At 46.0% G+C, this 14,660-nt stretch overlaps 1 protein-coding gene across 1 annotated transcript; it reads right to left on the minus strand.

Annotated features, from left to right (window-relative positions):
* Positions 1–6: 6 nt before the first annotated feature.
* LOC112964066 (cytochrome P450 4V2) lies at positions 7–10,684 on the minus strand. The gene is made up of 8 exons (XM_026061706.1): positions 10,399–10,684; positions 6,445–6,557; positions 5,797–5,882; positions 4,141–4,331; positions 3,626–3,695; positions 2,277–2,403; positions 1,655–1,846; positions 7–175 (listed from the first exon to the last, which is right to left on the minus strand). The coding sequence occupies exons 1-8, from the start codon at positions 10,598–10,600 to the stop codon at positions 119–121; spliced, it is 1,038 nt and encodes a 345-aa protein (XP_025917491.1). The 5' UTR covers positions 10,601–10,684; the 3' UTR covers positions 7–118.
* Positions 10,685–14,660: the final 3,976 nt, after the last annotated feature.

Here is a 14,660-nt window from a genome sequence, read left to right on the forward strand (position 1 = left end):
TCCAGTTCTCTGTGAACCTTCTTCTGGGCTTCAGGATTATGCCCCAGTAAGTACAGCACCCAGTTCATAGCCGCAGCCGTTGTATCGTGGCCCTAGAGGTCCAGATTCACAAAGATGTTCACTTCAACACTGTTCCCTGTGCGCAGGCAACCTGTGTAAATACGCTCGTGTGCGGCTGTTACGGAAAACCAGACACAGCAGTCCAACAACCAAGAGAAAAAGAAAAGTCAAGACTGCTGAACTCTATCCATCACATCAATTATCAGGGTATGATGGGATCAGTGATTCAGTGCCTGAATACTGACCAAAAAGGGCGAAGAGGGCTGACGTCAAAACAGCAAACATCCTGCTTCCTTCTCCTTTGCCTCCCAAAAGCTTTCCATTTCAGCTGGGGGAACCAGCCTGGCCTTTCCTTTCTACTCTGTCTCAGATGGGGACCCTCGCTGCTTGCTCTTCTCTCCTCTTCAAAAATCCCGTGACTGACACCTGCTGCTCTACACAAGTCAGAAATTCTCTCTCGCTCGCTCTTGCAAAGGGCCAGCTAGAACTCTCCAGTGAGGTACGGCAGAGCATCTGTCAGCACACCTACACAGCAATACGGACCTACATTCACCTGCCTGGTTACTGTCTCGTCCACAGCATGAGGCCTGGGGTGCCAGCAGCTACACCACAGCATGCATATAAGAGACACAAGCCACAATCTTCACAGAACTATCAAGAAAGGTCAAATGAGAGACAGTACGGTGGCCATAGGAGGGAAGGGTTCTTTGCTTCCTGTGAAAAAGGGGTCACCTACTGCAGCTTTTAGCGCTGCACAAACACTCGGAAGGTAAGGGAAACAGGGGAGAAAGGAAACAAGAAAAGGAAGGCAACAGGAAAAGGGAAAAGCTGACTAGCACAGGATTTGGGGACTAAAAGGGTGCCCTTGTAATGAAGTTCAGGATGCCGGGCCTCTTCCAAATCTCACTACAGAGCAGCTGAGGAACGGTAAGATAGAAAGAGAGTTTTTCTAGGTTACAAAAGCAGTAACTACTTCTGAATTAAGCTCCTCTGGGGTAGAATTCAGGTCCACCTAAAGGAGGTGTGTGGAGAACTGACATCCTTGCTCAGATCCTTCATTGGACAGGGGACCAGGCAAGAGAAGACAATAGCAATGCAGAATCATGACAGACCAGGAGAGCAAAGGAAAAACGTCGGCCAACGTGACAAGGTATAAAGTGTGAGGAGAACCAATTAAAATGTAAGGGAAAAAACAGAAACCACTAAGAGTTCTCATTGCCACAAAGGAGCTTTACGGCAGGAGCTGGGAGTTCATGGACCATGTCAGCCATTAAGCTCTTATTGCTCGCCCACTTGCATGAGTACAGCCTGCTCACATATGCAGTGTTGCCCAGCATTTCACCAGGGGACACAGTTCTGGATCTAAAGCTTCCGTCTTTCTGAAACAACACTGTGTCACTAAAGGGTAATTCCTTGCTTTGAAGAATCTGTGCATCACAGTAAAATTTCATGCAGTCATTTCCTCTCATGCTTCCAGGGCTAAAACAMCTTGATACTACAAGCAACCTCCGGAGCTAAGCAGTAGTCACTGGCTGTAAATGGTGACTCTCAGGTTCAGAAAAAAAAAGAACCCCACAACAGCTCCCCTGAGTACCTCAAACATGAAAGTATCCACTTCCTCACGAATGTCCCTGTAGCTCAGTTTGTTCCCTTCATCATCTGTGGCACTCAGGAGCATATCCAGGAAAGCTTTTCTCTTTTTGGGGCCACTGCCTTCACAGTTGCCATCAGCATCACATTTCCCTTGCTTGGCGTTTTCAAGTTCTGCAGCTTTTTCTGCAATGACCTGAGATTCAAAACATTATGTTAGCCATAGGAGACATGGAGCACACGCACCCAGTCAGCATACATCACACAGGTTTATTTCCACTATTTAAAACAAAAAACAAACAAAAAAAACAATGTATCAGAGAAATGGTCAAGTGTCCTCTTTCCAGGCTAAACACCCAGACACAGGTGGAGAGCTTCTAGCATCTCCAGCATTCTCAGAACAGCAGAACTGAGTCCTTCAGTTAACTAATTGGTATTGCTGTTACTGACAAACTAACAGACGGGTAAGGAGCTGTCTTCCTGACAACCCAAATATAAGACACAAATGTATTTATGTGAATGGGGATGAACCTCATCACCCATTTGGAAAAATCTCTACTAGTGTAGAACTTCCCTCCATCAGTTAGGCTCCACCATAAAATGAAAGAGAGAGAAAGAGGCTATACGGTATCTGTAAAACTGTGAAGGATCTTGAGATTCCGCTCGTGCTCTCTTCCTTCTTTGAACAGCACATATACATGATCAGGCCAAAGCCAAGGGCTCTTCTGTCGCCGCTGGATTAGATCGCTCATCCTAGGGGGCACAACAATTACATTTAGTAACATTTCTTGACAAAAAGTAAATCCACAGCACACTTCCAAGAAACAAAATCAGCCGTACTTGCCCCTACGTTATCAGAACTAACCATAACTTGTGGGTTTAAACACATTCATCTGAAGGGAAGGCTCTTTGCCTTTGCTTCTTGTTTTTAGACCATCTCAAAATTTCTGTACCTGTCCCAGCATTTCTGCATCGCCATGAATTACATCTTTAAGCAGTGATCTCTGAGGAAGAGATCATACAACTCTCTTTTAGGGGGAATCCTCTTGAAACAGATCTCTTCAGTTATCCAGTTCCTCTCCACATCCTGCCACATCCACATCCTGCAAAGATCTACAGCCCACACCAGCCCTCCAAAATATCTGCCCTGTGACCTCAAACAGCCCTCTGGAAGTCATCTTACATTCCCACTTGACTGTCCCTATGGCATGTATGGCATGCAGCACATGCAAAGTGCTTGAAATAAACAATCAGACACGATATATGAGCTCAAGTACACCGGAGCATGCTCTGAAGGGCTCTTGGTCATTGTTATTTAGCTCTTTCACACGCTTTTGGCTGCAGGAAGGGACTTGGAGGAGCAATAATTACCTGTAGACCCATTTCAGGCCCACCTGCAATACCATTTGGGTACTGGGAAAAAGGCAGGAAACCAAGGAGAATCAAGCCCTCTAACTCTACTCCTTTTATATAACATACCTGTCCCAACAAGCCTCAGAAAAGGAAAGGAGTCAGACGCCCCAAGGGGCTACCTATCGTCTGGGCTGGAACACCACTGCGGTAGCAGGAAAGACCATGGCTTTTCTGAACCCGCTGGACAGCCTTGTACAGTTTGAACAGGGTAAATACCACTGCAGAGGAGCAGTGACTCAGCTTTAACATGCGCTGCCTAAATTAGCACCCTCCCAGCTCTGGCAATCATGCCGACATGCAGCACTGCAGCACTTTTTACCTCCAATGACAAGGGACTAAGTCAATGGCAGCCAAACCCGCTTCACAGCCTCAGCCTCCCGTTGTGTATACCCATCCCAGAAGGAGTCTCAAGAACTGCAGCAGTTTCTCCTGCCATTTTGGCTTCCTATCTCCTCCTGCGCCCCCCAACACCACCGCTTCCTCACACAGTAAATGTACTCCTGACATAGGCAGCATCAACTCCAGCCCAACTACAAAGTAGTCCAGGAAGATCTCCATTTACCTGTAAACAGCACGAACATACTCAGAATCCTTATTCTCCTGAGCACCCACATTCCTGCCCATCGCAGTTTCTACAAAGAGGAAGGGACCAAGGGTTCATGAGTGGGAAGTGAAATGGTGAGTCACTGCATCTAGTAAGTTCCTATTGCTCACAGCCTCTGATCGGCACCTCAACACCCCCTTCCACAGGTAAATGCATTCATCCCTTCCCAGGCGATGGGCTCGCTTTACATTTCCACGCCCAGGACTCCTGCTCCTCAACACAGCCTCGCTTTAGACACCTACCTCAACCCCGTCCCACAAACTCAGCTCACCACTCACCTGCTCACAGGCATCCTAAGAGAAAGCATGGACTGGGTGGTGGGCTGAGGCAGCAGGGCATGTAAATGCCTTCACAGTAAGCAAGGACATTCCTCTTCAACTATCTCCTCACAGGAGGCCGGCACACAGCAGCAGCTGTACTCACAAGCCTCTGCAGCATTCACAGCCCCTCCACAATAACCAGAGAGGACTTACCACAGATTATATCAAGGGCACACAGAGTGATGTCGAAAAAGACATCAAATGGCTCCTTGTCAACATGCTTCTCAAGTTTCTCCACCAAAATACTCCCTTGTTCATTCATAACTTCCAGAAAGTCGGTTAAGATTGCAAAGTGGAACGTGGGAGTTATCATCTTCCGCCGCGTCCGCCACTTGTCTCCAGTGCTGCAAAATTCAGAGGGCAGAAGGAAGTGTTAAAACTTCAGCTCGGAGACAAGGCTCCCACCATCGCACAACCACACACCCAAAACTGCGGCCTGCCATGCCTTCACACACGGACGTGCTTTTGCTGACTCTTCAAGCTGTCCAGAGCACTCCCCAGAAGGCGCCACCAGGATGTGCTTCTGGCTCCAACTAAGCACAAGCAGCCATTTCTGTAGCTGCTGTCACCCAAAGGACATGCCAGCAAGCCTTCAGGCAATACAGCCCCGGGGTCGCTCAGTGCACAGGGTCAGAGGAAGTGAGCAGAAAGCGTCTGTCTATAGGACAAAACAAGCATTCAGCATCGAAGCACCAACTCATCCTGTCTTCCCTGCAAACCTCCACCTATGGSTGCCTCCATCTGCTGACTACACACGGCACTTCTTCACAGGGCATCTCATCAGCTCACGGTCTCTCACTACTGCCCTGAGCAGCGAATTTGGAACATTTGCCTCTCACCACATTTCTGCAAGCACAAGGAAGCCACAACACCTCTAGAAGCCTACCTGGAGACAAAACCACCATTCAGGAAGGAACAGTAATGGGGAGCATATATCATGCCGGCCACCAGGAAATTCAGCTCTCTGCCCTTTGCTACCAATTACCRCCCTTCATGCTTAAGGGTGGCGAACAAAACACAGGAGGATAAGAGGCATTCCTCTGCCTTCCACATATGCTTGCACCGCCCACACCACGTGACCACAGCTGGCTCTTACAACACCACCGGCCCATCGCTAAGGATGAGGAGAACCTTGCACTACCCACCAGACAGCGGAGGACACCAATCCCTCCTCTCACTCCCAGCTTGCACTCTTTCCCAGGCTGCCCTTCTTACGAGCCTCCACTCCACAAGGGAAATCAAGGACAGGGGGTAGATCCTCTCCTATCCTGCCCCAAAGCATCACCAACCTCAGGACCTTCACACAAATTTGGGCTCCTCTAGCCGAGATAAGCAACACATACAGCCACGGGTCTGCCAGAGTCAGACTATGCTGGACAGTCAAATGTGACAACAATCAAAAGATCCAGAGTGCAACATAAAGGACTAAAAGACACCACGTGCCAGAGGATGACACTTTTCAAAACTTAAATTCACTCCACTTCCAAGATTCTAGAAAGAAAAACTAGCCATGGTCATTCTCCCTCTTGAAGGCCTTTGAAATCTAGGAAGGACAGTGAACATGCAGAGAAATAAACAAACACTCTTGTCTGCAACCACAAGAGCTGAAAACCTGCTGAGAAATAAATAACGCCAAAATCTTGTTAGCAGATGTGAGGTACTAAATAGCTACCAAGACCACCACAAGGAATAAGACTTCGACAGCTATCATCTCCATGTCTCTACCACTCAACAGCGCTGCCACCAAGCACTCTTCCTGTCAAATACCCTGCAAGTTTTAAAAAGCTCTGCGCCTGCATTTTACTATACCTCGTCAGAAGTCCAGTGCCCAGCCACGGCTGTAGAAATTTGTACAGGTAGGATTTTTCTATGTGCTTCGAACTGCTCAGAATAACCTGTCACAAAAGCAGGGGAGGGGAAGAAGCATCCCTTGTTAGATGGAGAGAGACTACTTCAGCTGACGTTACTTCACGCAGCCTCGATCCCTCCAATGAAATGCCCCAAACCTCGGGGGCATAAGGACAGGCCAATTGAGTTCTTATGCAAAAGACAGTCACACACACACCTGCGCCGCAGCCAGCATTTCACAATGTTTTACCTCTGTTTCAGTGGTCCAGTCTGCCCTGCCATCTACTAGCCAGGTCAGCTCTGGGGAGCAAAAACTTTTGCACAGGTGAAAAAGACAAAGCTGAAGGAGACACTTCTTTCTACCAAACATATTGATTTGCTGCTCGCATTTGCTCACCCCTGTCTTTAGTACTGAATTTTTCCAAGACTGGGCTTTCTCTTCCACACTTTCAGCCTTTCTTTAGCAACGGGTCAGAGGATAACGTCCAGTGTCATTTCAACATCATTGCAAGCCCTTAGTCTCAAAATTTTTACAGAAAGAATGGCATCTCTAACAGGCTGGGCGCTGCTTTTACGTGACAGTAGGAAGAAGGAGGCAAGCATACTCACCTCCACACTATCAGGGTCATACAAAATCATAACAGGCAATGGTCCTATCCAAAGTTTGAACAATGGTAAATGCCTCAATTCTTCAGCATAATGTTGCAGTTGTTTAAAAAAACCTGGAATGTAAAAACAAATTAAAACGGAGAAAAGCACTTGTTGAATAGATAAAAATTCTGTAATGATCTGCTTTTCCTAATATGCCCTAAAATGATGTTTGCTGTAGTTTTACCTTGCTGCTACAACCAAGCTGCATTTTTTGCACTCATATATTAACTGTATTGCAGCAGCACTTGTTTATGTCTACGCTCCTGAAAGCACTGGATTCTAGAGAAAACCCAGCTTGTTCTAGCTAAGACAGCTTTAAAGCTATCTCAGAGCACTGCAGCAAGGGACTTCTATACTACCACACTTTGTAATCACTTGAACTAAATCAAACTTTACTAAGACTATGCTCACATTTATGCTTAGCTGACACTAGTCAAAATGCTGCTACATTAAGACACTTGCTTACTTTCCAAAAACGATATCAAGCCTTTTCTTATCCAAGACTTCATTCACAGGTAGTAAACCTGTAATGCACACAGAGACATTGTAGTACACTCTAATGGCAGAGCAGTGCACATCTGTATCACTTGAAATGGCCAGTCTCTGACAGCTGGTCTCCTGAAGAATATCTTTGGAGCCCTTACATTGTCATCGATGTTCACCTGCAAACAAATTACTTCTTACTCCCACCTGCCTGCATGCTCTCACTCTTTCACAGCCCTAACCATCAGTGACAATTTGCAATTCTAGCAGAGGCCTCTGATGGCAGACTGTTCCAGGATTAAACTCCACTCTTGCCCTTTTGGAAACCTTACTGAAAGATAAATGACCCCGTATGAGGCCTTTGCGGATCTGGCAATTCAGATGTCCTCACCTCTAAGGACACAAAGACTCAATGAATCATTTATGTCAGAAGGGACCTCCAGGGCTCATCTAGTCCAACTTCCCGCTTGAATCAGGTCGCTCCGGGCCTTGTCCAGTTGAATTTTGAATATCTCCAAGGATGGAGACTCCATAAACTCTCTGGGCAACCTGTTCCAGTACCTGATCGTGCTTATCTTGGAAAAATTCTGTCCTTATTGCTAAACTTCACTTCCTGTGTTGCAGCCTACGTCTGTTGCCTCTTGCCCTACTACTGTGCACTCCCAAGAAAGGTCCAGTTCTGTCCTCTCTAACATCCTCCCCCCCAGTTATATAGCTAAAGATGGCAACTACCTTCCCTTCAGCTGTCTCTTCTCCAGGCTGAACAAACCCAGCTCCCTCAGCCTCTCCTCCTATGCCATGTGCTCCAGCCTCTTGACACTCCACTGGACTCACTCCAGGATAGCAATATCTTTCTTGTACTGGGAAGACCAAAATTGGACTTAATACTCCAGATGCAGTCTCACAAGTGCCAGATAAAAGGGAATAATCATTTCCCTTGCCCTGATGACTGCACTATTGCTAAAACTGCCCAGAATGCCAATTGCCTTCTTTGCAGCAAGAGCACACTGCTAACCCCTGTTCAATCTGGTGTTTGCAGGAGCCCGACCCTTTTCTGCAAAGCTGCTTTCTAGTCAGTCAGGCACCAGCATGCCCCGTCCTTCCCAGGGGCAAGATCTGGCACTCGCTTTTGTTGAACTCAATGAGGTTCTTGTCAAGGGCATTTCTCCAGTTTGTCAATGACCCTCTGAATAACAGCCCTGCCCTCCCTCCAGTGTATCCACCACTCACCTCAATTTAGTATTGTTTGCAAACTTGCAGAGAGTGCACTCCATCCCATCAGTAATAAAGATGTTAAACAACACTGGCCCCAGCATCAACTTCTGAGAGATACCACTAGCACTCAAGCTGCCAGTTGGACTTCATACTGGTTGAGCCCAGCAGTCCAGCCAGTTCTCCACCCACTTTACCATCCACTTATCAAGTCCATATCTTGCCAGTTTGGCTATAAGGAAACCATGGGAGATGGTGTCAAAGACCTTGCTGAATCGAAGTAAACAGCATCCACTGCTCTCCCCTTGTTCACAGATCCAATTATCTCATCACAGAAGGCAATCAGGTTCATTCTGCAATTCTAGAGGTGGTGTCTGCTATCAGGATATTCAGGGATTAAATCCTGCCCTTGCCCTTTGAGAAACCAGATTAAAGGAAAAATGACTCCTTCCAAGGCCTCTGTAGAGTCGGCAATTCAAAGGTTCCTAAACCCAGGGAAACATATACAATGCTTGTTTCCTAACAGATACCCAGACCAGAAAATGCATTATCTAGTCTTAGGCACAAGTTATAATGACACCTTATCCAAAAGGCTTAATAGTATCAAATTATTTTGCTATTTTCTGATTTTTTTTCTAACATGACTATGATGCAAGTTCACAAGTTTCCAGAAGCACAAGAGTTTGTACATGGATATCAACAAATAAAATCATCATCAGAAGGACAATAAGTCATTTTGCTTTTTACTATATAAATTTTTCCTTTTTCCCCCCAAATTTCATTTTTCTTAACTTTTACATTTTGATGAAAAAAAAATTAAACTACAATCTTCATTCATATTTACAGAAATAAACAGGAACAAAGAAGGAAGGTCCTGGGCTTAATTAAAGCTTAGAAGCTATGTGACTCCTGCTAACCAAGGGGATTAGAGACTCGACAGAATGTAAAAGTTTCCATCAAACTGCTTTCTGGAGACAGAAAGAATGTTCTTTCAAAAAAGATTTGCCTCACAGTCAGCCTCATAACCACATTCTAACTGTGATCCTGCCACTGCTTCCCAAAGTCAGCTTCAGGGGAAGCTGCTTGCCCTTGCTTCCACCAAATAAAGATTTCTTGCATCTGTATTTTAGAAGGAGCAGGGTTGGATCCAGAGGAAACAATGTTGTCACAAGATGCAAGCGTGCGCCCACTTGAACAGGCAGAGAGATCGTGTCTCAGCACGTGTCAGCACTAGACAATGTGTGTGCCCATACTTGTATTCTTCTTGTCTTTACCACATTCCCATGACCCAGTAATTCTCTCCTCTGGCTTTGTCTGGAAGTTAAAGAGCAAGTCCTTCATACCTGAAGGATCAGCACAAATAGGAACATGTGTGTGCACAGAGAGAGCAGATTGGCATACACAGGCATCACAAACACACTCAAAAGAGTCTGCTATTCCACTGACAGCACAGGCAGAGTAACTTTCACACTATACCAGGCTCCTCAAGAAAGAAATGTGCTCATGTTTAAAGCAGATTACCTAAGAGAAAAGGAATGTGTACCATGTTTACTCCCTCTCGAAAAAGAAAGTACCATTGATCACCACCGGCACAGAAATGTTTGCATTTGAGGTAAGTATTGCAAATACTTAGGAAGTTCTTTTGTACCTAATGCATAAGAGTAAGATTCAGCTAATTCTGCGAACTACCTAACAGTTCAGCATGCTAAGTCCCTTGCACATGCTCACTTGGGGAAAGATTATTGCTTAAAAAAGCTTTTCTCCTCCCAAGTTAAAAGCCTTGCTTGGATCACAGATAATGGCCCTGCTGGGAATACAGTGCTGTGTTGTGAAATAGTACTTCCCATGAGAGCAGCCAAAAAAAAAAATGTTCTGCAACATTCATATTCCACATCATTAAGAATTAAAAATGGGTCTGAGTCCAGCATTAGAAACCTGGGAGCCACCTTCAAATTGACCTCCATCTAATCTTTGACTGATAATAACCCCACAATTACACAGCTCCACTCTTCTCCTCTCCCTTCYACTGCCCACTTCTCATCTAGTTTCTCCCTGTCGCTGCCAGCCCCAAAGTGACCTAAAGGCAACAGCACACCCTGCAGCTTGCACAGCCACCACTGCTCAGCCCCTAAGGCCCTTGCCAGGCATAGCTCCTGCAGCAAAGCCCCACACAGAGAAAGGACCTCACAGCGGGGCTACAGGGTGAGCTGCCCTTACCTTCTCCCTCCCGCTCAAAGAGCAGAGTATTTCCCAGCAGGGGATAGCAGGGGCTGATACCCGGGATCGGCTTCATCACCCACCACCGCCACCAGTGATCCATCAGGGAGCGCAGGGAGCACACTGCCACAACTGTCAAGAGCAAAGCAATGACCCCGGTCCCCCAGGGGAGCAGCTGGGTTCCTCCCTGCAGGACCTCCATTACCACCTCCCAGCTGGCTGCTCCGTGCCTTGTCCCCGACGAGACCAGATGTCCTCTGTCTCCTGCAGCCAGCGTCACTGCCGGCCGCCTCCCTGCACTGAGCAGAGTGCCTGGATCCGGCCACAAGAGCAGGAGGCGGAGCTGGCACAAACAGCCCAGAGGCACAGCTCTATGCCAGGAAAATAAATAAAGAAGTTATAAACAAGCCAGCAGATAAGGTGGAATGAGAGCAGCCGAGAGGCTTCCTATAAGCACTTCATGAGGGCACAGCAAACAGTGTCAGGAAACAGTGTTGCTTCCTTGCCCTCACATGACTAAAGTCACAGGAGCCTTCACTAATCACGTGTAAGACCATATAAGGAAAAAACACAAACTGCTACCAAGAGGAAAAAAAAGCCTTTTTTGTTGATTTGGGGAAGATGGGTTTGTTCAACACTTTCTATGTCTGCTTTCAGATGCTCAGGGAACATCATTCCACAACACAGAACTGCTCTGGGGCTCTCCAACTCATGATACCTGAAGAGTTTCAGATGCTTAAGACATGGCGCTTTTCTCTTGTGCTGGGTTGATGGCTGAAAGGGGTCACGCAAACCAGAGCCCATACAGACTTGAGATCAAGAGCACAGCAAAGCACAGAGATGCTTCTCTGCTCAAATAACCATCGCTGATCTCACTACTGAATGCTCACTCACAGGCTAAAGAGTGCCAGTAACACAGCCGGCAGCACCAGGCAGTGCCACAAGCACGCTGGCCAGGTGGGAGCACAGGCACAGGAAAGGGCTTGGGCTGTTCCCCCACGGCTCCTCTCCAAGGGCTGAGCCTCCAGGCGGGTCAGGCCAGCAAGCAGCTTCCGAAGTGCTGGGGAAAAGCAATGCAGCACCCATCACGAGCCCTGCTCTCTTCCTGCCTCCTCTCAGGAGCATCCAGAGTCTGCTCTCACTGCTGCCCGGCTGCTAAGCGCCTGTTCCTCAAAGCCTCCAGTGCTCAGAAACCTTGTGGCTAAACAGAAGTCTGTCAAGAAGACAGCATTGCTCACATGCAATAGCTCAGTCCAAGGCAGGATTCTCCAGAGCAGAGGACTGTAAAGACTTCAAGGGTACCAGTACCCAGAACCTGGCTGCTTTTCTGAAGATTTGCAAAACTTTATCCCCTATTCCTGAGGCCTGAGCATATCACAAAAGCTTTCTTACATCCCTGTTCAATTTTGAACCAAAACTGACATTGGCATTTTTGTTAAACCAGCAAATGGCATAAACAAAGCAACTAAGAGAAGAAACACAGAGAAAGCTCAGGATATCAGAAGCTTAGGAAGGGCAGATGGCCAGTGGCAGCAGAGAGAAGTAAATTTTGGCACTTTGCTCCTGTAATTTCCCAGCAAACACTTCATCACAAATGCTGGCTCTTGCACTTTTCTACACAGTACACAGCTGGAAATGAACTTTGATACTATTGCTGTTATTCGTATTAGTTCATGACAGAATGTAACAGATACATACCCTGTTCTGCAAGCACATACAAAGGCAAGCTACATTGTCATCGCTCCCCTCTTTCATTCAAGTGACATCCCAGAAAAGAAGCTAGTGTGCAGGACTAAGAGGTTCACCTTCTGTCCTTGTAAGATGGAGATCAACATCAGGCGATTATACTTTGTTCTACGTAAAAACCTTGCGGTTTACTGCCTTCCTCCAGCTGACAGCTAGATGAAGTGGCAGACTGTGAGTCTGAGTCAAAATCTCTGTTTCTTCTGTCTGTTGATAATTCCTTCTACAGGAAAAATTTAAAAACAGTGAAATAGCAAAGAGAGGGTGAAAAGCCATGGGTGGGAGAGGGAGAGCAGGAAATGCATCAGGAAAGACATTGCTGAATCCTGCCAGCAGCTGGCAGTGGTGATGCTGCTACAAACAAAAGGCAGCAGACACACTGAAAGGAGATGTAAAAGAAATGCTCAGAAAGAAGAAATGAGAGGTGTGGCACCGGAGGCCTATGTCATCAAGACTTGCCCTCATTAAGAACCTTCACTACAAGTTTCAAAGGAAGATGTTCTGCAAAGGGGGACACATCTATCAGCAGAGTTTTCTACAAGATTGTCTACCACGTGATTAGCATGTGGGGCTATGCTTTTTTCTTGTCTGGAGAGCTATTTGCTCAGTGTTGGGCTTTCGTGGGCACTACCAGTTACTGAAGCTTTGTTTTAGTAAATGTGTCTAGCAGTGCAAATCTGCTTTTACTCAGCCTCTCACGTAAGTGAAACTTTGTCTGTGTTCACAGAAGGCACRCGTCCTCTTCGGTAGCTATTTCAAACCACAGCTGCTATGCTAACACAGGCTTCTGCTAGTCCCTAGATTGCAGGTCTGGATTCTTAGATAGGAAATCAATAAAATTATCATTACTGGAAGAAGAAAAAAGACCCAAAGAAGAGCATGGAGAAAATGGATCCAATATGACAGAAAGATGAAAGAAGTACACAACACATTCTGGAAAACTGTGGTATGCTCCTTTCATTAGTCCTTTACTCCAACTAAGGAATATCAGGCACTTTTGCCATCCCTTGCAAAACCCACAACATTCGCAGTAGGTTTAATGAGTAACCAGTTGCTAACTTGGTAAGCACCACAATTCATTTACAGTTGCAAAGGGTTTTTCTTAGCAAGATCCTCCCTGTTTTTCAACAGGCATGATTACAACAGGGTTAAAGCAGGAAGCTTATTTGTTGTTTATGTAGAAGGCTACAAGTACTGAAGAAAGCAAGAGCAAGAGTCAGTTTGTAGTCCCCAGTAGCCATCATCCGCACAAAGAAAGGATCAATGCAGCACATCTCCACCTGAAAAGATGCTGGCAGTGCTGAGCAGCTTCAGGAACAAACTGTCAAAACCAGAAAACAAACAAACAAACAGTGCTAATAATCATTTATTAAAGTTCTTAACATTCTTAAACTGATACCTGAAGAGGAGAAATATACATAAATATGAAAGAAGTTTAACTTTTAACCTAGGGGACATACGCCCTCTGAATTACATGAACGAGAATCCAACACCAAGAAAAGAACACAGAAACAGCCCATTTTGGGAAGGACATTTGCCATCCTTTCACTGTGAGTCCCAAAGTCACTGGCCAAATCTACCCCTTCTTTTTGTGACTGAACTTTAAGGAAACTAGCAAAGATGCATCCACACAGATGATAGAACAGTTTGGCACATGACACCAACTGCTGAATGAACTGAACAAAAAAAAAAAAAAAAAGAACAAAGATAAAGACAGCACAATTACCAAACAAGCTGAGCAATGCCCTCAGTGATTACAAAATCCTAGAGCACCACCAAACACTGGTAACCTTTAAGAAGTGATATCCTTCACCAGACTAGATACTCCTCCATCAAAACATACCACTGTAACTGCAATGGTGACTGATACAGGCAGTCACAAAGTATAGATTCATGACATCATTTCTGTTATTTTTGAGAGACCAGACTAAAACTCTGAATCATGTTTTTCAAGGGTGGAATTGGACCAAAGACAAAATGAATACAACTTGGACATGGTCCTGACTTTGCAAGTAGCAAGAAAACTTATACATTCTGGAATATTCCTTACCAACTCATAACTCCATAAAATACTTCTGTGTGCACTACTGATCAAAGAACTACCTAAAACACCAGAAGACCTCACTGATTTTAAGAAAAAAATCTTTAACTTTCCCTATTACACAGAGTTCAGTCTCCTCTTCAGCTGGATCCAGATGCCGTTATTTGGACGAAGAATCAGCTCTCCTGCCAGACCAAGCTCTCCTTGCTTTTGACAGCAGTCTGTTATAGGTAAACGCGACAAATTGACAACCACTCAGGCCAGGCTGCATAAATTCCAATTTAATAGAATAATTGAGCAAGTCACAAGTAAGCAAAACAGCGCTGGGYGGCCGGGGAGTCTCCTGCTCCACCAACGGCGCGCGCGATCCCCCGCTCACAGTCCCCTTATATGCCTGTAACTTCTGTGGTTGCGCCGGCTGTTGCTGGGGGGGGTCGGGATGAAAGCTGGCGTCTTCCTCTGCGTTGTACGTGGTGCC

Source organism: Apteryx rowi, unplaced genomic scaffold (genome assembly GCF_003343035.1).
Source record: "Apteryx rowi isolate R43461 unplaced genomic scaffold, aptRow1 scaffold_1833, whole genome shotgun sequence".
Taxonomy (NCBI): Eukaryota; Metazoa; Chordata; class Aves; order Apterygiformes; family Apterygidae; genus Apteryx; species Apteryx rowi.

Excerpts from the sequence above, each read along its gene's own strand:
- LOC112964066 (XM_026061706.1), bottom strand. The coding sequence starts at position 10,600 with ATGGAGGTCCTGCAGGGAGGAACCCAGCTGCTCCCCTGGGGGACCGGG. Across the intron at positions 5,883-6,444 it reads ATGACCCTGATAGTGTGGAG|GTTATTCTGAGCAGTTCGAA; the intron begins GTGAGTATGCTT and ends CTTTTGTGACAG. Across the intron at positions 3,696-4,140 it reads TGCCCTTGATATAATCTGTG|AAACTGCGATGGGCAGGAAT; the intron begins GTAAGTCCTCTC and ends TCCTCTTTGTAG.